The sequence below is a fragment of the Homalodisca vitripennis genome, chromosome 6 (genome assembly GCF_021130785.1).
Source record: "Homalodisca vitripennis isolate AUS2020 chromosome 6, UT_GWSS_2.1, whole genome shotgun sequence".
Lineage (NCBI taxonomy): Eukaryota > Metazoa > Arthropoda > Insecta > Hemiptera > Cicadellidae > Homalodisca > Homalodisca vitripennis.
Genome location: NC_060212.1, coordinates 156,302,077 through 156,325,794, shown reverse-complemented (window position 1 = coordinate 156,325,794; position 23,718 = coordinate 156,302,077). Strand labels below are relative to the sequence as shown.

Genomic DNA, 23,718 nt, shown 5'->3' with positions numbered 1-23,718 from the left:
AGTGGACCCCTAGTTGGATCAAGTTCATGTCTTTTATTGGATCTGTTTCTAATTTCTTTGTATTTCAAGACTAGGATCCAAAGAAGTGTCATCATAGGCATTCTACATGTCATAATCAGTAGGAGTATTTGTATAAACAAAATTGTTGTTTAAATCATTTGAAGGACTATTTAAAATTGTGATAAGTCTAATGGTATCATCAATGTCTAATGCATGTTTTGGTCCGAGGTTGATGGTGCAGTAGTATCAAAGGGCAAGTTGGCTAATTCAACCATTACATCTTGTGAAGGATGTTAGAGGTTCATAGTGAACACTTTTTCATTTCTTTCGAATCCATACAAAAAACACAAGCAAACTTTTATAACATATAAACCTGTCAAATCATGCATTAAATCTTTGAATATACCATTCTCAAAGGCAAAAAAAATTTAAAGTATACTGGTAAAATTTAAAAAATAAATACATATCAGAAGACATAGTTTCTAATAAACTGAAAATTTTAAGTATACCTGGCTACAAGGCTGGGAGTCATTCTTTATACTAGAACTATCATCCTATATCTATTTTATCTATAGTAAGGAAAATCATGAAGTACCATAATATGGTAAATAATTGAAATAAATACCTAATCAGTAATAATATAATTAATGATTGCCCATATGGATTTCAAAGGAAGAAAAGCACCGAAACGTTGCTAAAAAATGTTTCCAGCATTGTTAATAAAGAGATAGAAAATGTAAATCAAATAATAGATACGTTCATCTATTTGTTTAGGGCATTTGATACACTATAATTTGACAGTCATTGAGAGCATTGGGAAAATTCCTAAACTGGTGTGAAGACTACTTAAAAAAAAAGGAAATTGATAGTAAAAATATGAGATTGTTTTTCAGAGAAACATAATGCATCTAAGAGCAGCATTTGGGGACCAATATTAAGTAAACTTTACATGTATACCATCTCATAGGTAAAACAATTGAAATTATGAGTCATTATACAAAGTTTTTACATGTTAATTTATATATTTAAAATGACTAATTGTAATATTTTAGAAAATGTTAAGAATTTTAAATGTTTAGGCCTTTAAGTAGACATAATTTTAAATAGGATAAGCATATATACGTATTTGTAATAAAGTTAGTGTGTTTACAAACAGTACTATTTAAAACAGTTTTCGCCCTATAGCACATTGCTGATGGTTTACAATTCATTATGTTATTATATATTGTTTAAGAGCATGAGGAATGCATCAATCAATTTAAACCCATTGAGAATTTATAAACACAAGTGCTTAAATGTAATATACCTAACAACACAAAGGTCATACCAAAATGGAGAAAAATTCTACAATATGCAAAAGGCTACAAGTAGATAAATGGTTGTAGCGTTTTTAAAGCTACATTGATTTATTTTTTTAATTAAAACTTAAATTAAATGAAAATTTTGGGATCGGAATATTGGGACTTAATTTTAGATTAGATTGTGAAAAGTCAGGGTAAAAACGAACATGTAATCCTTTGGCAAGTTAGTACTGGTAGTTTTAAATTGTTAGGAAGGCAGGTTGACTGCCTTGAATTGATTAGAACTTGTATTGTTACGAGTATTATTCTCCTTGTTTGATACAGCTGGACCAATGAGAGAACACCGCGGATGTCCTGCAAAGTTGATTGGAAAGGGAAGTATTTAAACACCCGCTCATAATTTTCGCCCTTCTTTTGCTTATTTTCGTGAGTAAGTATTAATATACAGTGCACCGTGTTTCTTAAATTTTTTTCCGCGAGGGATTTTGAGGTAAGCACCAAATTTATTGTACGTTTTATTGAAATAGTCTTCCTGATTTGATATTAAATTAATTTTGTTGTCTTTTTTATAGGAAAAATTAAATTCATAGAAACTACAGAGCAATCTGAATAACTTATTCTCGATGAACAATAGAGCACAATAGAATCATACAAGTTACATTTGGTTCATACTTGCAAGAAAAGTGAATTAAATTTGAACTTAGTTAATAACTTTAATTGAGATTTGGTAATTTATTAATATTCAATTGGAACTGTTTTATAGTGAATTGTTAATTGGTAATTAATTGAACTTTAATAATATGTTAGAGAGAGTTGTAATCTGAATTGCAGAGACTTGAAAGTTAAGGTTCAACTAGTGGAAAGGTAAGTTTAAATTTTTATTTTGAATTTTGAGTGTACTTAGAAGTGAATATTTTTATTTTAGTTATTTAAAAGTGGTATTTGATTTTTATTTTAAAACCTTATTATTTTATTTAAGAAGAGAGCTCTAATTTTTAGTTTGATATATTTTATTAATATTTTTATTTCTTGCCAAAGGAACTTTTAAATTTACTAAACAGTTTGTCAATTCTTTGTGGAAAATAGAGTGACAAAAATACTGAAACGTTGAACTTATTAATTTTCCAGTTTTATAAATAAATCCTGTGATTTTTATTTTAGACAAACCAGATAATATTTAATAGTTAACAAATTTAGTAATAAATTGTACTTAATATTCACTAGGAGCTTACGAATCAAAAAATATTTTATATCGTCTTGGATGCCTTATTGATAATTTAAATATTAATACTCTGGAATATTAATATCTACAATCCAAGTCGTTATAATGGTTTATGTACATAATTATATGTGATAACCTACAAGACAGTACTTATAAAATAAAAACACAGACACACCTACTTGGTACGATTTAATTATCTAATTGTACCTAAAGCAAGTAATTAACATGGAAGAAGAACACTGAAGTTTATATGCCCACAATATTTAATAAAATTCCCATTGATATATGAAGCATTCAAAATTTGAGATTGTTTAAAATTACAAGAAAAGTGTTTTTATGGAAAAATGAGACTTAATAATGTAATTTAGAATTGCTCATATTGACTTTTACGTTTTATAAATCTCTTATATAAAAGTGTTAAACTGTTAAAACTACTAGTGTTGTTGGTTTATTGCCTTCTAACGTTACTTGTTATTTATTACTAATTTTTATTAATTTATTATTTACATTTGTTGTTATCTATTGCTAATATTATTTGTTTCTTTATTGTTATTCTTTGTTATTTATTATTAACATTTAATGTTATTTACTTACATTATTTTTTCCTTATCACTATAAATTACTCTACATGTTATATATTGATATTATTGTTATTAATGGTTGATTTAATTTCTGAAGTTAAAATAATAAAAATGTACTCTTTCTTTCAAGCATCAAGCACACTGAGTCCCTGGATTCTAAATTAAATAGAAACAATCTAATGGCAACAGACCCCGTACAAAGTACGAGCAGCTTTGCACAGGAAGTACTATTCAGTCTATACTTACAATTTATTTTTTCTTTCAAGCATCAAGCACACTGAGTCCCTGGATTCTAAATTAAATAGAAACAATCTAATGGCAACAGACCCCGTACAAAGTACGAGCAGCTTTGCACAGGAAGCACTATTCAAGATTCAAGATTCAAGATTCAAGATCTTTATTGGTCTTTAAACACATTCAATAGTGCAATGGACTTCGTCAAGTTACTAAAATATTCTAAAACTAAAACACTAAACTAAAACTAAAAACAAACTACTCAGATTCTACCTACTCAATCCAGCCTACCAGCAAATATATAGATCTATACAATTAATAACAATAATAACCAAACAACCAACAGATCTATATAAATTAACAATAATAAATAACTATTAACACATTTAACATGGATAAAATTTTAAAAGTCAACAATATTAAAACTAAATAAATAATAAATAACTGAATAAATAAATACATTGAGAGACAAAATTTAAAAAATTATTCATTTATGTATATACAGATAAGTTAATAAATTAAAATACATACTATATCATGAATAAATAAAACAAATACAAACAAACAATTACGGTTTATAATTTAACAAATCAATGGGACACACAACGAATATTAATTTTAAAAGCATAAACATGTAATATCGCTGCTTAAGAAATCTGAGACTGAGTAATAAATATTATTCTTGAACCAGTTCTCTAATACTCTCTTAAAATTGTTTAAAGGTACAATCCATGCATTTTGTGGTAATTTGTTAAACAGTTTAATTTTCATAAAAATATGGCTACCTCTAGTTTTTTCTAATCTTACTTGAGGAAGATCTAAAAAATACTTCCTCCTCGTATTATACCCATGTACTTGTTCCCTAATTGTAAAGCTGGGGAGGACTTCTTTTACACTTACTAAACAACAGTAAATATAAAGATTTGGCAGTGTCATAATTTTATACTCTCTAAATAGAGGAACACAAGTTTCTCTGTCTGATACATTTTTTATTGACCTAATCGCTTTTTTTTGCCATATGAATGCTCTTTGTGCACTAGTACTGTTTCCCCATAAAGTTACACCATATCTTAATTGCGATTGAAAAAGAGCATTATAAACTAATAACAATGTTTCAATAGATACATAATTTCTTAACTTTCTTAGAAGATAAACTATTCTAGATAGTTTTTTACAAAGGTAATCAATATGATAGGCCCAATCCAACTTACTGTCCAAACAAATACCTAATAACTTAGCAGTTGAAGTACTCTCTTCTAATAATAGATTGTTTAAAGAAAAAACTATTTTCTCTCCGTCTTATTACTATTTACAACAAGTGAGTTTGCTTCAAACCATTCTAATGCCATTTTTAATGTTTGATTTTCTTTGTCCATTAATTCATCTAAATGTTTTGTGCTGTTAATCAGAGTAGTATCGTCAGCATATAACACTGACTTACATGTCACATTGAATGAGAAATCATTGACTGCCATTACAAATAAAAAAGGACCTAAGATCGAGCCTTGAGGCACACCTCTGGTAATATTCTTAAAGCTAGATTTATCATTACGTTGTACAACCATCTGTTTTTCTGTCATTCAGATATGACCTTAGTAAATTAAGCTCATTATTTCTAATTCCATAACTGTGAAACTTATCCACTAAAATTTTGTGATCTATACAATCAAAGGCTTTAGTTAAGTCAATTAACATAGCAGATGTTGTCATACGCTCTTCAAAACTCATTAGAATATTATCAATTACAGTCTCTACTGCTTTGATTGTACTTCCCCCTGGAATAAACCCAAATTGTTCTTGACAGTATACATTATTTTGGACAAAGTAAAAATGAAGTTGCTGTTTAATGTTTAATTCAAATATTTTACCAAGTATAGGTATTAAGGAGATTGGGCGGTAACTTGAGGGATTTGATTTGTCCCCTTTCTTGAATATTGGACACACTCTAGTTAGCTTTAATGCCTTTGGAAAAATCCCTTGCTCCAACATCTTATTAAATAACCATGTAAGAGGTGTTACTATTCCTTCAATAACATTTTTTATGGTTTTATTCGAGAATCCATATATATCTACACTACTTGAATTACTTAATCTAGAGACACAGTTTAAAACTTCTTCTGCTTTAATCTCATGCCAATTAAAAGATAGGTTTGTATCAATATTTTCATGTATAATATACTTATTAACTAGGTTTAAAGCTTTATTATCAGGTACACTTTTACTCTTATTAAGATTTAAACTACTCACAATATTAACAAAATAATCATTAAAGGTACTAGAATCTATAATACACTCTGAACTCTGGGCTGTTGAATTAGACTCTTTTTTAATTATCTCCCAAGCAGCTTTACACTTATTACTAGAGTTTTCTATGTAACATTCATTCTCCAACCGTTTGGCTTGATCTATTCGTATTTTAAACAATCTTTTTGCTTTGATATAATCTTTTTTGTAGTCTGGTTCCTGGGCTGTACCTTTGCTAATTTTATATCTATCGTAGAGGGCTAATTTGTACTCATTGATTTGTTTCAGCTCAGGTGTGAGCCATTTTAATTTTACCTTCTTTTGCTTATCCTTAACCTTAACATCTTTAACTTTACAATTTTTCTCAAAAGAAATCGTCAACAACTCCATAAAATAATCAAAGGCTTGTTCTACATCATTAAAACAGTTTAAAATACTCCAGTTTGTTTGAAGTAAGTCATACTTAAAATTAAAAATTGCTCTATCACTCATATCTCTAATACATTTTTTTTCAAATTTAGGCTTATTTTTACATACATACATGTCGAAAAATTGAGCAAATACACCAGAATGATCAGATAAATGTGGTTCTATAACATTACAATTAGTTTTATTTCTACTGATTGATGTTACAATGTTGTCTAGGCAAGCCTCGCCCCTAGTTGGCTCATTGTTTAACAAATACATGTTATGTGATCTTAAAATATTTAAAAACCACTTCACTTCTGGTTTATTTTGTCGTACGTTAATATTGAAGTCTGAAGAAATTATATACTGTAAATTATTGTATTTGTCATGTAAAAATAATAAAAATAAATCAAGAGTATTTAAAAACTGTGGTACATTAGAGTCTGGCGTGCGATATAGAGTGACAGTTATTAACTTAAGTTTAGGCAAGAGAATACCTGCTACCTCAAAAAGGCCTGTTACACAAAAAGGTCTTAAATCAATTGTTTTAAATTCAATCTCTGGCTTAATATAAATAGAACATCCACCACCTCTTTTAGATAGATTATTCCTAGTAAAGGAATTAGCTAAAATAAAATTATTTGGAATATACAAAGAAACTTCCTCGTCAAACAGCCAATGTTCATTCACCATGAAAATGTCACAATAAAAATCATTCAAAAATAGGTTTATTAAGTTTAATTTATTTCTAATTGACTGGGTGTTTAAATGTAAAATACTAAGAGGTGATGTTTGTAAGTTTGCTACATTATCTGGGTTGTTGATGCTTCCCGGTAGTTTCCCATAGAGGCCTCCAAGTTTCCTGCCAATTCCACGCCAAGCGACGAGGGCTGCTGCAGTTCAACGTTGCCCTGTTCAGGGTGCTTCATGCCTTCATGCCTCTTCAGTGAAGAACCCTGAAGTTCTGCACCGCCCTGTTCAGTGTACTTCTCAGATAGTTCCTCTTCATTAAGGCTCAGCTCCATATTGACCAGAGCTTGGCTTTGTGCATTACTGCCCATCTTGTTTATTGCTTTTGATATTTTTTCTGCTAGCCAAACTTTCCCCCTGTAGTTGTAGTGCATACCCTGTCGGGTGTGAAAATGCCTTTCTGCCTCACTTGCTTTTACCAGCGTGACGTTTGGATGCTGTCGACAAAGTTCTTCCAAAGAAATATTTGTTTTCCTAACCTCTTTATTTACACACGACCATGATTTCAGATCGTACCTATTTGGTAAGTCCACAAGTACAATATTTGTATGTTTATATTTGTTTAACGTACGAGTTAACCCCTCAAGGGCTTCGCTAGCCTCATTTCTGGCCACATCGTTTGTACCACATATTAGGATTAAGACATCATTCTTTTTCAAATTTATTGTCTCTAAGTTTGTATCATTTAATATATCCTTGGTTCGACCTCTAGGCCTAACAAAACCACATGCATTATTCGACTTGCGCTTTTGGTTAATATGATATGCCAGGTCACGCCCATGGCTGTCGCCATAGATGTAGTATTCGGATTGTGAAACTTCTTTATCGCCCACATCTTCTTCCTCCTCCTCGTCAGCCACAGCCAAGGGTGAAAACCCATTTGTGCACTGTAAACCTTGAGGTGACTGTGGATGCTTGGGCCAGCCAGCTCCTCTTCTAGATTGTGTTATCCAGGGGGATGATGAACCTGAAAGGTCCATATTGGAATGTGATTGTTGTATGGCTGGGAAGCAACTCAAGCAGGTTCTCTTAGATGTTTGTATTTCTTGAATTTTATTTTCCAAACACCTGATTTCTTCCTGTAGAATTTTAGATGCTGTTCTTAAATTTTCACTTTCCAGCTTTTCCTTTTTTAATTCCTCCAGAATAATCTGCGTCTGATAGTCCTGTTGTGTCGTGGGATGCTTTTTTTTCTGTTCATTTAATTCTTTTAACTTGTTTCGCAATTCCCCATTTATTTTTTTTAGCTGTTTATTTTCTTTTCTTAATTCGTTTTCTGTTTCCTCTTCAATAATTGAGATGAGGTTCTCGTTATCTTCTTTTTCATTTTTAAGTTTTTTTTCTAAAGATTGTATTTGGCTTATTAGTTCTTTTTCTCTTTTATCAAATGATTTTTTTTGTGATTCAATGGTTTCTTCATCATGTCGTATCTTATCTTCGAGTTCTAGTACATAGAGAGAGCTATTGTTCTTCGCTATATGTAGTTCTTGTTTAAGTTCCTCATTTTCATGTATGATAGATTTGTTAATCTCATCGGCAAGAGAGGGAGAATTTACTTGATCAAAATTTTCTTCATTATTTTTAATTAATACACCTTTAGGGATTTCATTTGTTTGCATGTTATCTTGACAAGTTATACATTTCCACTCTCCCACGAAATCCTCCTTTTCCATAGTTTTCACATTGGATAAGGTCAAACTTACGCATTTAAAATGAAACCATTTGCTGCATAGGCCAGTACATAAGATTGCTGATGACCTTACATTAATTTCACAAATTCCACAAGGAAATTTTGCCATATTATTTCTGTGTGCCTAATGTGTGTCTTAAAAACTTTTGTACAAATAGTCAAATTTGTTTACAACAACAAAATAAAGCTTTAAATTAAAGCAAATTTATTTTTCAGTGGAGCAAAAAGATTACACTCCTAGAGGGAATTGAACCAGGTTGCCTCTGTACTGTAAGTATGCCAGGTTTATTTAATTCAGTCTATACTTACAATTTATTCTTTCTTTCAAGCATCAAGCACACTGAGTCCCTGGAGTCTAAATTAAATAGAAACAATCTAATGGCAACAGACCCCGTACAAAGTACGAGCAGCTTTGCACAGGAAGCACTATTCAGTCTATACTTACAATTTATTCTTTCTTTCAAGCATCAAGCACACTGAGTCCCTGGATTCTAAATTAAATAGAAACAATCTAATGGCAACAGACCCCGTACAAAGTACGAGCAGCTTTGCACAGGAAGCACTATTCAGTCTATACTTACAATTTATTCTTTCTTTCAAGCATCAAGCACACTGAGTCCCTGGATTCTAAATTAAATAGAAACAATCTAATGGCAACAGACCCCGTACAAAGTACGAGCAGCTTTGCACAGGAAGTACTATTCAGTCTATACTTACAATTTATTTTTTCTTTCAAGCATCAAGCACACTGAGTCCCTGGATTCTAAATTAAATAGAAACAATCTAATGGCAACAGACCCCGTACAAAGTACGAGCAGCTTTGCACAGGAAGCACTATTCAGTCTATACTTACAATTTATTCTTTCTTTCAAGCATCAAGCACACTGAGTCCCTGGATTCTAAATTAAATAGAAACAATCTAATGGCAACAGACCCCGTACAAAGTACGAGCAGCTTTGCACAGGAAGTACTATTCAGTCTATACTTACAATTTATTTTTTCTTTCAAGCATCAAGCACACTGAGTCCCTGGATTCTAAATTAAATAGAAACAATCTAATGGCAACAGACCCCGTACAAAGTACGAGCAGCTTTGCACAGGAAGCACTATTCAGTCTATACTTACAATTTATTCTTTCTTTCAAGCATCAAGCACACTGAGTCCCTGGATTCTAAATTAAATAGAAACAATCTAATGGCAACAGACCCCGTACAAAGTACGAGCAGCTTTGCACAGGAAGCACTATTCAGTCTATACTTACAATTTATTCTTTCTTTCAAGCATCAAGCACACTGAGTCCCTGGATTCTAAATTAAATAGAAACAATCTAATGGCAACAGACCCCGTACAAAGTACGAGCAGCTTTGCACAGGAAGCACTATTCAGTCTATACTTACAATTTATTTTTTCTTTCAAGCATCAAGCACACTGAGTCCCTGGATTCTAAATTAAATAGAAACAATCTAATGGCAACAGACCCCGTACAAAGTACGAGCAGCTTTGCACAGGAAGCACTATTCAGTCTATACTTACAATTTATTCTTTCTTTCAAGCATCAAGCACACTGAGTCCCTGGATTCTAAATTAAATAGAAACAATCTAATGGCAACAGACCCCGTACAAAGTACGAGCAGCTTTGCACAGGAAGCACTATTCAGTCTATACTTACAATTTATTTTTTCTTTCAAGCATCAAGCACACTGAGTCCCTGGATTCTAAATTAAATAGAAACAATCTAATGGCAACAGACCCCGTACAAAGTACGAGCAGCTTTGCACAGGAAGCACTATTCAGTCTATACTTACAATTTATTCTTTCTTTCAAGCATCAAGCACACTGAGTCCCTGGATTCTAAATTAAATAGAAACAATCTAATGGCAACAGACCCCGTACAAAGTACGAGCAGCTTTGCACAGGAAGTACTATTCAGTCTATACTTACAATTTATTTTTTCTTTCAAGCATCAAGCACACTGAGTCCCTGGATTCTAAATTAAATAGAAACAATCTAATGGCAACAGACCCCGTACAAAGTACGAGCAGCTTTGCACAGGAAGCACTATTCAGTCTATACTTACAATTTATTCTTTCTTTCAAGCATCAAGCACACTGAGTCCCTGGATTCTAAATTAAATAGAAACAATCTAATGGCAACAGACCCCGTACAAAGTACGAGCAGCTTTGCACAGGAAGCACTATTCAGTCTATACTTACAATTTATTCTTTCTTTCAAGCATCAAGCACACTGAGTCCCTGGATTCTAAATTAAATAGAAACAATCTAATGGCAACAGACCCCGTACAAAGTACGAGCAGCTTTGCACAGGAAGCACTATTCAGTCTATACTTACAATTTATTCTTTCTTTCAAGCATCAAGCACACTGAGTCCCTGGATTCTAAATTAAATAGAAACAATCTAATGGCAACAGACCCCGTACAAAGTACGAGCAGCTTTGCACAGGAAGCACTATTCAGTCTATACTTACAATTTATTCTTTCTTTCAAGCATCAAGCACACTGAGTCCCTGGATTCTAAATTAAATAGAAACAATCTAATGGCAACAGACCCCGCACAAAGTACGAGCAGCTTTGCACAGGAAACTTTGCACTATTCAGTCTATACTTACAATTTATTCTTTGTTGCTTTCTTAAGATTTCTTGATCTACAGTTAAAACCCACCCCTCATTAGTTTAGTTGATTTTTAATGTTAAGTTAAGAACAGACAAAATATATTCCGCATACCTGGTGTCAGAAGTACAGGAGGTTTGTGATGAACCGGTTTGCTTGGAAATACTCTTTTAACAAACCCAATCAGTTCCACAATTGTCTCCTGGTTGGCTGAAACATATTAGGTTTCGTGATACAAACAGAATAAAAATAATTGAATTAGGTGGAATCATAATATTGGATCTGTTAGTGTGTTACATATGTTTCATCTTGGAACAAATATAGACCTCTTAATTTAATATTAATATTAATTTAATAATAATATATTTTGTTTTTATTGTGTATTTGTATCTGATAAATGTTAATGAAAAAATATATTAATCAAATATTTGATCAATAATTACCAATGAAAAATAGTCTGTTGACAAAAAATTATTGTTCGTATTATAATTTAATAAGTACTGAATTTGTTTGACATGAATATATCTACATTTATCATAATATACCTATAATACAGAGAAGAACTTACAACTAGAATGTAAAGAGACTGATAAAATGTTTTATTACATGATAAAACTTGGTGCACGAATCCAAAATGTCAATTTAATCATCAACTCAATAACTTTAAAAAGAAATACTTGAAATTACTGATTGACAATTGAAGACTCCTGTCTTATTTGATGAAATAGCGGGACACTTATTAATGACGTGATAAACTTTACTATTAGAAGACATCGTTTTAAAATATAAGGATTAATGAAGAATTAAAATGTTATCAGATCTGTAACAACAATAAAATAAAACACACAGTTTTCCAACTTACCAATGATATCCAGATTGTTGAACTGTATATTGGCGATTTGCAGCTGTTCCCTGGCGTCAGTGTTAGTGGGACAGTCTGCGCTGACAGACACCAGCTCTATAGTGATGAGTGCCTCAGTGCTGGGCACCTCCAGGGGTACCAGGGGTGGCCAGGGGCCAGTCGGGGGGGAGGAGGGACAGAACCCTAAAGGTGACTTGACTGTGCCAACATCAACAACACTGTAATACTACCTTAACAACAATTTTAATTACTAACAGACATTGTAAAATACCAACTTTGCATGGTCTTGTATTTTTTCTTATTATATACATAAAGTTAACTAGAAATCTTTACCTATACAAAGACCTGCATTATTTAAATTACACAAGATAACTTGCAGGTGTTTGACACAATATTTGGAATTCAAAAAAGACCTTTACATTTTTTTAATGTTTATTTGTAAACTTCAAACCTTTACTTAGATCTTTAAAAATTATGACTTTACTACAAGTATATATTTTTGGTATCTGTAAGTTATTTTTTTTAAATCAATACTTTTTTGTTCAGATAACTTACACAATACCAGAAGATATTTCACTGACTTTATAAACTAAAATACTTCAAATTTTGGATACTCACCATCTTATATGGCTTGCAAAACTATACGAGGGTCATTTAATAAGTAATCAGACAAGTTACTATTGCTCAAAAGGCTGAAATAATCTATATGAAACTTTCAGGAGATAAAGTTGGCAACCTTGCAATGACATCTGATTAGCTGTTCAATCATATTTTGTAAACATAGCATCAAATTTACTCAGTTAACATTAGCAAGTCCGCTAAAGAATTGCACCATGGAAGAGCAATGTGCAGTGATCAGATTTTTAGTCGCGGTGAGAAAGGTTTTAAAATTCACAAAAAACTGTTCAAAGTGTATGGAGACAACTGTTTGAATCGATCGAACCTTTAAAAAAGGGTAGAACAGTTTCAAAGGGGCCAAACAATGTTTTCTGATGATTGGTTGAATTTGGAAGTTCCTCTCTCGAATCTCGGATTGACGCATTAATTCGGGACAAAAGGCATATCGCTGTTGAACTGATAAGTGTAAAAATAAACTAGTGTTGGAACTGTCCATAAAATTATTCACAACAAGCTGCAGTACAATAAAACCTGTGCGAGATGGGTGCCCAGACAACTCACAGATGCTCACAATGCAACCCGCCTTCAATCAGTTGATAGTTGAAAAATCAATATTCGACTGAATTGTAATGTGTGACGAACCATAGATCCACCACTATAAGCCAGAATCACGACAGAGCCGTGAGTGGAAGCATAAGACTTCTCCCACTCGCAAAACATTCAGGACTCAGCCATCTGCCGGTAGTCATGTTTACAGTACTCCAGGATTTTTAGGAGCCAATTTATTGTGATTTTCTTGAACTTCTATCTGTTTGGACCTCTTAAAGAGAGTGTATAAGGGAAACATTTTCAATCCAATGAAGAGGTCAAAAATCAGGTGCCAAAGTGGCTTTCAGATCAATTCAAAGATTTTATGCCAAGGGCATTTACAATTTAGCAGAAAGATGGGACAAGTGTAGAAGTGATGATGGAGACTATGTAAAAAAGTAATAATTTGTCTTGTTACTTAACGAGTGAACCTTGTAAATAGAACTTTGAAACAAAATTTAATATATTTAAATCTGGAAAATCATTTAACAAAGATATAACAGGATTATTAACAAATAATGAATACTAAACAATAAAAGAGTATTTTAAAAATGACTTAAATGTTTCAAATGAACAATCTAAATTTCATCTAGAGTATAGATCAAATTAAGTAAGTTTAGGTTTAACATATTAACTTATTAATTAGTAATATATTGTGATTATTTAAGTTTATATTGATAAGTCCAAATTGCCATGGTACAATATGCATATTTAACTATGTATTATGTTAACATTAACTTTTAATATACAATTTACTATTTGTATGATGATTTCCAACATACTTTAGCATGTAACTAATAGGAAATAAAGTTTTGATTATGAGTAAAAGATAAGATAATGTTTGATATCAACTCCATCCATTGCCAGCTCTTCAAATGTGAGTCACTGTAATGTATATATATACATACATATACTAATAGTAAGTGATGCAGCCCGTCCAGTTTGTCCCACCCATAGGGAGGTAATTGATAGTGTTTAATTTTACTAGGCGTTTTGAATGCATCAAATGTTTTCAATAATACAAATTTTTGGTGTTTCAATACATGATTATAACCGTCATGAAGCTTTACAATAAATGTATTTAAGATGTATCATAATTTGTGTTTCAGTTTTATCCCACGGTCATCTGAAAACACTATCCATTCTTTTTCATTTACAGGTACCTGCTTCACTTTCATATAAATTTTAAATCTCCTTAAACTATATCTACTGTGTTTACAGATGTACTCTATACCATAAAATTTGTCTTGAACCTGTATAGGTGTAGTTTATAATAACTAGGGGAAAATACCTCTGCTCTGGTCAGTGGAAAGCGTAGACAGCGCTGTGGTGATGGCCGAAGGGGAGGTGATGGGGAATCCTCGCAAGTTGCGGCTATACAGCGGGTCCGGAGAGCCAGGAGAAGTGGGAGATGTCGGTTCACTGTCTCGTAGACTTCCACTGACACTGTCCATTCTGAACCAGACACAATATACTGCACAACTGGTAACTATTCATAGTTCAAAAAATCGTTGGTACTTTCTAATTTGTTTCCCTATTTTTACAAATGGTTTGCAAAGTGTTAATTAAACCGGATTTTCAAAAAACAATTCTGGCAAAAGAAAAATTAATAGGAAAATATTAAAATTTAATTATATTCAAATCTTGAACAATCAAATTTGTCCCCTTATTCTTGATTTAGATTTAAATTTCAATTCAATTATTTATTGTACAATAATGTAAAATATTACTATTACATTTTATATTTTGCTCAGGAAAAGTACAATACTTATGGTATTTTAACTGAGAAACAATACTTTAAAAGAAGTAAAATGTCATAACATAATCTAATTTAACTAAACCCAAACTAATCTAACATATTGTTACGCAAAATCATTGTAAACCATCTGCCATGTTGCATATCTGTCCAAGTCACAGTAAGCATTCCATAAAATTCCTAGACAAAGTATGAAAAAAGTTCCCGAATAAAGTATAATTGAATTGAATGGTTTGTGTGTAAAAATATTTCTATTCGGTTCAGTTATTTATTCTTCAAGTCATTTTCTTCCTGATGGGCTGTGGTATCATAATTTTCTCACCAGATTACATAAGTTTCATTGTACAAATATCACAATAAACATTATTAAATATCTAAGTTGCGTTGTAACCTAAATAAATTCAAATGAACTTACACAATTATTAGTAATAACAATTTGCTATTAAGATATAAAAAGAAGGTTAATATAACATACTCTATTATTGTATGGATTCCGAGACTTGAGTAGTGGTAAAAAGAGAGAGGAATAGATTGAGTGGTGAGGCCTCATAAGAGGTGAAGTTTCTGATGAACAGCACTCTATCGACTAGAAGAGAAAGAATAAAGGATGAAGGTCACTAGAAGGATTTGAGTACGAACTAGTGATAAAACGGATCAGAAGGGAGCGGCTGAGGATACGAGAACATAAATTACAAAAAATGCTACACAATAGAAGAATGGAAAAACATGTAGAGACAAGACTTGTTGAGGTGCTGGAGGAGAAGAAATGGGAACATCACAAAATTGGAGGGCACCTATGCTATTACTGTACTTAGTTAAGAATCATGATGATGACTCACCCAACATGTTTGTGGCTAGCAACGAGGAGCTCAAAGTCAGGACCAAAGGTCTGGAGAGCGTCCACCAGCAGCAGTCCGTGAACACTGAGGGTGAGACTCGTGTCGAAAGGTCGCTTGGTGTATGACACTCGGACACCAGACACCTGCAGTTCTGCGACACTGCGGCTGCGAGACTGCACCTAGACACAGTGTAAAGAGTGACTGCCTTGGTAATGTATATTAACACCTTCACTGCGACACGAATCATGTACCAACTTTAGGACAGTCGGGGTACTTGCGAGGTGCGTCCTCTGTAATTTGCTAATCCTGTATATTTCTTTGGTCACCATCGCATCTCAGTCAAAGTGGGTTGATCAATAAATTATATAAAATATAAATTTTCACGCATTGATTAAATAACCATCTCTAAATGTGGACATGATTTAACTAATGCCATATCTTAGTCAGATGATAAATTTAATATGATTGAAATATTAAATAAAATTAATATCAAAATATTTAAGGCAGTTAAAATAATTAATAAAAAGGTTTGCTAAAGTAGAATTGTATATTAAATAAAGTCAATGATTTATATTAATAATGTGAAATTAAGAATAACAATGTTAAAAGGGATCTAAAAACCAAGAGCAATGTTGTGTATTTTTAGTTGGTGGCTTCAAATAATATTTTATATATGGAGTCAACCAACGTCCCTGGTTTAGTATGGGTTTGAATTGCCTGATAGAGTCGTCCATATGAATCACACTAAAAATTTGACTTTGTCCAAAATCAATGTTATTATTAAATATGAATGAAATCTTCACATATTGTGTAACATTGTTATAAATTGTCTAAAGCAATTTAAATTTTGTTAGTAATTTCCACTTTAAAAAATTTTTATGTTACTAAAATATTTCAAGAGCTTTTGTTTAATTCACAGCATTTAAAATATTAGTGCCGCAAAATAAATAGTGCTATTTATTTAAAAAATAGTTTTTATGAAGAACTTCAGTACAAATAAAAAGTATCTTCACTTACTTCCAAAGCCAGTTGGTCCACGCAAAACTGCAACATCAAAAGACGTGCTCCACTGCAGTCATTTGTGTCCCCCGTAGAGTGTGATTTGTTCTCACCGGTCACAACTGTTGGTGCCATCTTAGTCTCATCTGGAGATCCTTCTTGAGACCTGGAACCAAAGTCAAAATTGAGCAATCTATTAATAGAGTAATACTAAAATTCTTTTTTAAATACTGGATTATGGGTTTTTATCAAGTTTCCTAGGTCAGTGAAAAATGCCAAATACCTTGTTGCAGTCAATAAGTCAGACCATCCAGTTTTATATTAAAGTAACTAGAGGACAAGATATTCTGTTCCTATGCTTGCTCACTTCCCATCTTTAGCATAATGTTATAATTAAATGCGTATTTCCACTTTTATATCCACTATCTATATATATAAAAATGAAACTGTTCGTGTGTAACAGCATCACTCACAAACGGCTAGACGGATTCGCCTAATTTTTTTTTTAATTTGTTCGTCTTGATCTGTAGAAGGTTATAGGATACTTTTTATATCCCTTTCCCGATTCAGGATTCCGCCCCACTGGTTACAGAAATACCCGTAAGAAATGCATTGCAGCAAACATATGTTATTAAGTGAAAGAGTCTTTTCAAATTTTTAATCAGCTGTTCTTTGTAAACATATATAATGCGACAAAAAATATATTTATATATAAATTTCTTTACACTTATAGTTTTAAAGCATAGAGTAAGCTATTAAAATTTGTCGTTTTAAGAGAAACGACAAATTTTGTTTAAACTGTTTCTGCAATCATAATATATAAAAATGAATGTTTGTGTGTTTGTCCTTTATAGACTCAGAAACTATTGGACCGATCACTATGAAAATTTGTATTTTTCTATGTAGAAGGTTTATACGCAATGCCCATTGATGTAACTAACCACCAGGCTGTACTGCAAGATATAAAAGTTATCAAAGCGCCTGCACATTATAAACTGCAATTACAACACAGTAGTTACGTATATTAAAATATCCAAACACTATTTGAAGGCAAAGAAATATACGGGCAAAGCTTAAGAGACGCGTGCGAAGCCGCGGGAAACAGCTAGTAAATATATATAATCCATCGTAACTACAAGAAATAATTACTAACTAACTATATGTTAAACTTTGTAGTTTTATAATTTTAGGCAAACAATAGAATATTTGTAGTAGACCATAACCTGAAAGGAGATGGGAGACCTTTCCCTGAGATGACATCAACCAGAGTGCGAAGTGCAAGTATCTTCTGTTCATTGACGTGTACCACCAGTTTCGGCAGGTTCCCAGCAAGGGTAAGGCTTGGAAACTGCGGATCAGTGGTGTAAACAATTCTTCTTTCCACCTACAACATTCGATATTCAATTACTGTAAACTTGAATAAACTATTCATAAAGAATCTACAAAAACGCTTGAAACACTGTTACTCATGCAATAATTTATTTTAAATGAACCCTACTAAAAAAAAATGTTATTCCTAAATAAAAGTGAGAGTCATATAATAATTAAAATATTGCAAAATAACAAGTCTGTGTATCAATACTTCATCTTGTACATATTCTAGCATTCTGCTACTTGCTACCTAAAGAGTCCTCCCCATTATACGTTGTTTACCCATCTTCTTTCTTTTACTAATCTTTCTCTCTTTACAATACACACTTGCTCCCTCTCACTCTTTCACCTCATTTGCCGTCAGTTTGCCTCTTGATCATCTGCTCTATATCTTTCCTTCAAGATTTTCTCCGTACTCTTCCCTCAGATGTCCTTGTTAACTGTCCATGCCTTGTACTAAATCAGTTGATGGAATTATCGCTACTAAACAACTAGTCATTGCTTCCACCAGTTATACAGGATGAATTCTGTACTGTATGTGTGTACATGTACCTTATACACAGAGTGCTGTAGTTCATGTTTCACTGGTATTATAAAAGTTACAATCAATCATTTTGTAGTAAATGTTAAATATTCTTATTATTTATTATTGCACCATCAAGGTACATCTGAACTCAGGTGACTTAACAATTCAATATGCTTAACAGCTTAACCCATTGCGGATCGTATTGTTTTGGCGCGCGGGCACCAGCGGGCACAAATTAATTTACGGTCAGCGGCAGAACGAACAGCAATGGTGCGCCACATCGTATCGCTCGCTATTGTATACTAGAATATTCAGCTGTGAAGGTATTCTTTAGATGGAACAAGGACCTGCTGGGGTATCCGTGATGTAGGAACGATAACACGCGAGCAAGGTTCCGGGGTGGCAGGGATGATGTCTGAATCATAGTCTAAATAAAGCAGCTCGGGCGGATCGATTACAACATCCGGGCCATTGTCTAGACTAAACCCGCCAATATGTACGTCTGCGTCGTTTAGTTGTGTCATTAACCTCAAAAGTATTATAATAACAACTGAGGAAAACACCCAATCAGAAGCGCTAAAAAGCAGAGAGTAAACTCATATGAATGATTTTTCAACTTCGACATACAACTGCAATCTGTAGGATATTTATAAAACTTTTGAAAACTCTAAACGTAGACCGTTGTTAAACACTCTTAGTAGACAAGTGAAGACGATCGCCCGATCTATCAGACATTAAAAGAACTATTTCGAGGGAAATTTAAAAGCAGACCGCTTTTGTGACCTGAGCTCGTCATGGCCGTTAGGCCCGGCCGCCGCGTGACGAGCCCAGCTCGTCAGTGATCCGCAATGGGTTAACAGATTCTGAATACTTACCATCTACAAGCTGAAAGTATCAAGAATATAGAACTACTAACTCCATACACACACTGGGATTTCTTTATGAAAGCATATAAAACTTTACCTTATGTACTTTTCAATCTAGTATGTTCCTTGTAATTAATAACTTGCTAAAATTGAAGTGAATTTAACGTGTTTGTTTAAATAGTTGTATTTGTTCAAAATATCTGCCTCTTTATTATGTACTTGTATTACATATCCAAAATTTGAATCTATAAGCATAAAAAATTATATACCTTAAAATTTCTTAAATACCATACAAATACAAAAAACAAATAATAATAGGAAGACAATGATACATTTATTAAAACGTTGTTTATTTTTAACTCACAAGTGTTGGCATAGCGTATGGCAGGTCAAATCAACCAACTTAACCTTTGGTTAACCTCATTGTTGTTACAATCCAAAATTAACTACAACAAAAAGTGATAGCTAAAAATAGAACTGGCACTCAAAACAATTCCTTTAAAAGTAAACATCCAATGAAGATGGACTACTAAAGTCCAGATTGAGATATTATTTAATTTGTTCAAAATAAATCCTACAACAAAATATACTTAGTCTAAACAATACATATATTGTTGATATACAAGTACAATACATAATAACAAAACATTTAATTTTGGATGTAAATCTATGGATCTATATTATGTTTATCTTTAATAAAAGTTATTCACACAAATAATTAACTAGTTGTCATGCTTATTTTTTGTGATGCCTAAAATAACAAAATATTTACCTGGAGTGAAATGCTGAATCGATCCAGAACGTGGAGTGCAGATGTTCCTTTCAGATGAGCAAACTTCCAGTTGTCCTTTACTCTTCCTACAAGGATCTGTAGCTCATTGAGGTCCATTGAATACCTACAGACAGTTTTTGTTGTATATAAAACTATTTTGGCTTCAGTTTTATTTCAAAATAATACAAGAAAAATAATTATGGTGATAGAAACTGATTTGTCATCAAAAAGAACCTACCAATAAGGTATTAGAAGCTGAGAAATCCTTAACCTTTCATCATCTTAAATTATTAGTAGAAAAGTAAATCTTGTCCATATACATTCTTTAACACATGGAAAATAGTAGGGGTATGTAGTATTACCTCACTGCTTCTGTCTTTTATTTTTCATGGTATTAAATAATTAATAGTATGAGAGTACCCTGATTTAAGAGAACTTTAACATTCGGTTGGTTATAATGTATTCAATGTATTCAATAAGAAAGAAAAATTAGGGACTAATTTTGGACACCAAGGACTGGAAAAAGAGAGAAATGGAAGTTAAAAAGAGAGAAGATAACTTTTTCTTTGGGCAATGTTCAATTATATTATCAGGTGGAATTTATAAAAATGGTTGCTTGTATTCTGCTCATACGGACTTAACTGAAGATTATGTATAAAGAGTACGTTGGTGTCTACAGCCCAAATTTCTCAAACTGTCTTTGCTTTGCTTTTAAATCTTAATTTACAGAATGCATTACATGAACAGTAATAGTCATACATTGTCATTTTTATAGTGAACTTTGTCAATAAATTCTGAAACTCCTAATGCTTGATCTAAAAACAATACTTTTTTAACTCCAAATTGACAAAAGCAGTCAAGAAAAACGTTTGTTACAACAAAATTTGTTTTCCACAGAACAAATTCAAATTATTTGTGTGAAAGAAACATTTCACCGGTGATTTACCTAGTCTAACCTTAATTTGTATAGTAACCAATGAATTAACGAGTGAGCTTGAATTATGCGATGACCACTTGACAAGGGAGTTACTGAATCCGTACATGTCACAAATAAGTCTACAATGATGCAATTTTCGTCTTACCACCTTAATCATAATCAATATATTATACATTTAAAAAATGAAAATGTATCTAACGGATACAGAAATAGCTCTTCTTGGGAGTGCAAAAAATCTCATTATGTTGTTGAAGCATTTTTGAGTGGAAATTTCATGAGTTTAAGCGAGTTTCACTTAGTGTGAAGACTCACCTGTCGTATAGCTTGTGGTGCAGAGCCAGCTCACTGATGCTGCCAGAGGTCTCCAGAGTCTGGTTGAGAGGAGAGCCAACGGTTTCTAGCGAGTCGCTTGCCTCACTGCCTGGCGGTGTGGAACATGGTGTCTGGAATGCCTCTGACGCAACATTTCCAGATCAATTTTAATAACAACCAAATATTTTTATTAACTTTTTGATTACTTTACTCTTACTACTTTTCTGAAATTATCATTCAGAGGAGAGAACTGTTTAACCCTTTGTAGTGAATATAGGCCTAAATGATGATCTCAATCCTAGGAACTGAACCTGGTCTAGGCCTGTGCATAGGATGAATGACATGGAAAAGTTTGGAAGATTATGCAAAAATAAATTACATAACTTTGTAATTTATTGTTATGTACATGACATAGAAAGTATTTTGTGTATGCTGTAGATGGAGCTTATATTGGTCACTGTTAAATTACATTAAAAACATAAAACCAATATTTATTTATTTATTTTTTTTTTTTTTTTATGTGTCTGAAGAAGATATCTTGAATATCGAAAGGCCTCACAAAACAATAAAATGTATTAAAATATTGGTTTTATATTTTGTGTATGCTTATATCTTTAAAAATAGAAAACTTTCAATATTACAAGTAATGCACAACATGAATTAAATAACACCATATACTAGCACTAAGTTGTATACAAAACACCAAATCTAGCCAAAATTGCCAAATTACGTCATGCAAGATAGGTTAGTGGAGGTAAAATAAATAACAAGTCAAAGGATTAATTATCAATCACTTTCCATAAAATCATCCTAATAAAGAAAACTTAAACCACTATCTACTTTTATGGAGAGATAATAAAATTTACTACAGGTTAGCATTTATCCAATTTGATTAGAAAATTGTATTTGACGGGATTTATATATTATGGTGAGATTTTTAACTACTAAAACTTCCTTATTTTAAAATACGTTTTCATCTTTGCCTTTTATAGCTTATTTGAAGAATATTTTGATTCCAATGGTTTTGATTAAATATGGGCAAATATTTAGTTACTATGTTTTAAACTAAACTAATTACCATAATGCATTAAAAAAGTACTTTTAAGTCATAGTTTAAAATGTTAAGTTTTCAAGAGCCTAAGTTAAAATCTCACCTTCATCCTCTTGGTCAGGGTCAGAAACGACAGACAGACGTACATCCACGACAGGTTCTCTATTGGTGAAGTGCAGCTTGCCCAAGTCCACCACACACAGCACAGCATTTTTATCATTGAAATGTTCCACAAGAAAGATCTGCGGGGCGGAGATTGCCAAGTCAATGTCCCATGTCTTCCTGGCAGTCTGCAGTTCCAACAAACAGAATGAGGAAAATACGTCTAGTATGCAGTGTGAGGTAAGGTACTCTTATCTTTCATGTAATATGTTTTTTTTTTTTAATTCTGCATATACATAATAACCTTAAAAATTACTTTTTAAATAAACAGTCAGTTTGTGTAGATTGGTCATGAGAAGGTGTTGAAAGTCCAAAACATTAATATTAATATTAATTCAGTTTTTTACTAGTAAAATTGATAGTTTTACTAATATGTATTGTATTTTTATTACCTCATAAAGATAGTGAAACAATAATTTTAGTTTTTACGTTAGTTTCACATTAATGAAAAATAAGTATAATTTTATTCTGTTTGAGAATCAAATAGATAATAATGGTTTTGTTCATTTATTTATAACATTAAGGCTTAATGAAATAAGTTTAAGTACAAATCCCATAAATATTGGTTTTTAAATTAAACATTTTAAAAAAGCACCTTTATAACTGTATTTTGTTGAATTTGACATAGATCTTTAAATGAATGAAACTTAAGGTGCAACAATTTTTCACACATTATATGCATTATTTACACTCACTCGTTTGTGAATGCCGCTTTTAGTAGTTTTTTCTATATGGGAAACCTATAAACAAGGAGCCGCGCACAAACCTTTATCACCATCACTGTACTGGTAATGTGATTGTTTGTGCATGTTATTCTTCGAGCATGCCTACACTATCTTCTTGCAGGTACTGTTAACTACCTACTGTTATTTATTTCACAGTTTTCCTGCCACCAGTCACAGATGAAAATAAAACAGGTCATTATTGCAAACGGATTAACTCATTAGCGGCCCTTTTTTAGTCATTAGTCAGCAATGAATTAACTCGGCAAAAGCTGTTAC

General features: G+C 32.2%; 1 protein-coding gene across 1 annotated transcript in view; it reads right to left on the bottom strand.

Moving 5' to 3' along the window:
• Positions 1–23,718, bottom strand: part of LOC124365043 (vacuolar protein sorting-associated protein 13D-like) — a 189,889-nt gene that overhangs the window by 129,834 nt on the left and 36,337 nt on the right. The window contains 9 exon segments of the mRNA XM_046820942.1: positions 11,173–11,268; positions 11,921–12,118; positions 14,418–14,581; positions 15,722–15,900; positions 16,739–16,886; positions 17,944–18,104; positions 20,256–20,379; positions 21,505–21,646; positions 22,659–22,845. Of these exon segments, the coding sequence (XP_046676898.1) occupies positions 11,173–11,268; positions 11,921–12,118; positions 14,418–14,581; positions 15,722–15,900; positions 16,739–16,886; positions 17,944–18,104; positions 20,256–20,379; positions 21,505–21,646; positions 22,659–22,845 (1,399 nt within the window).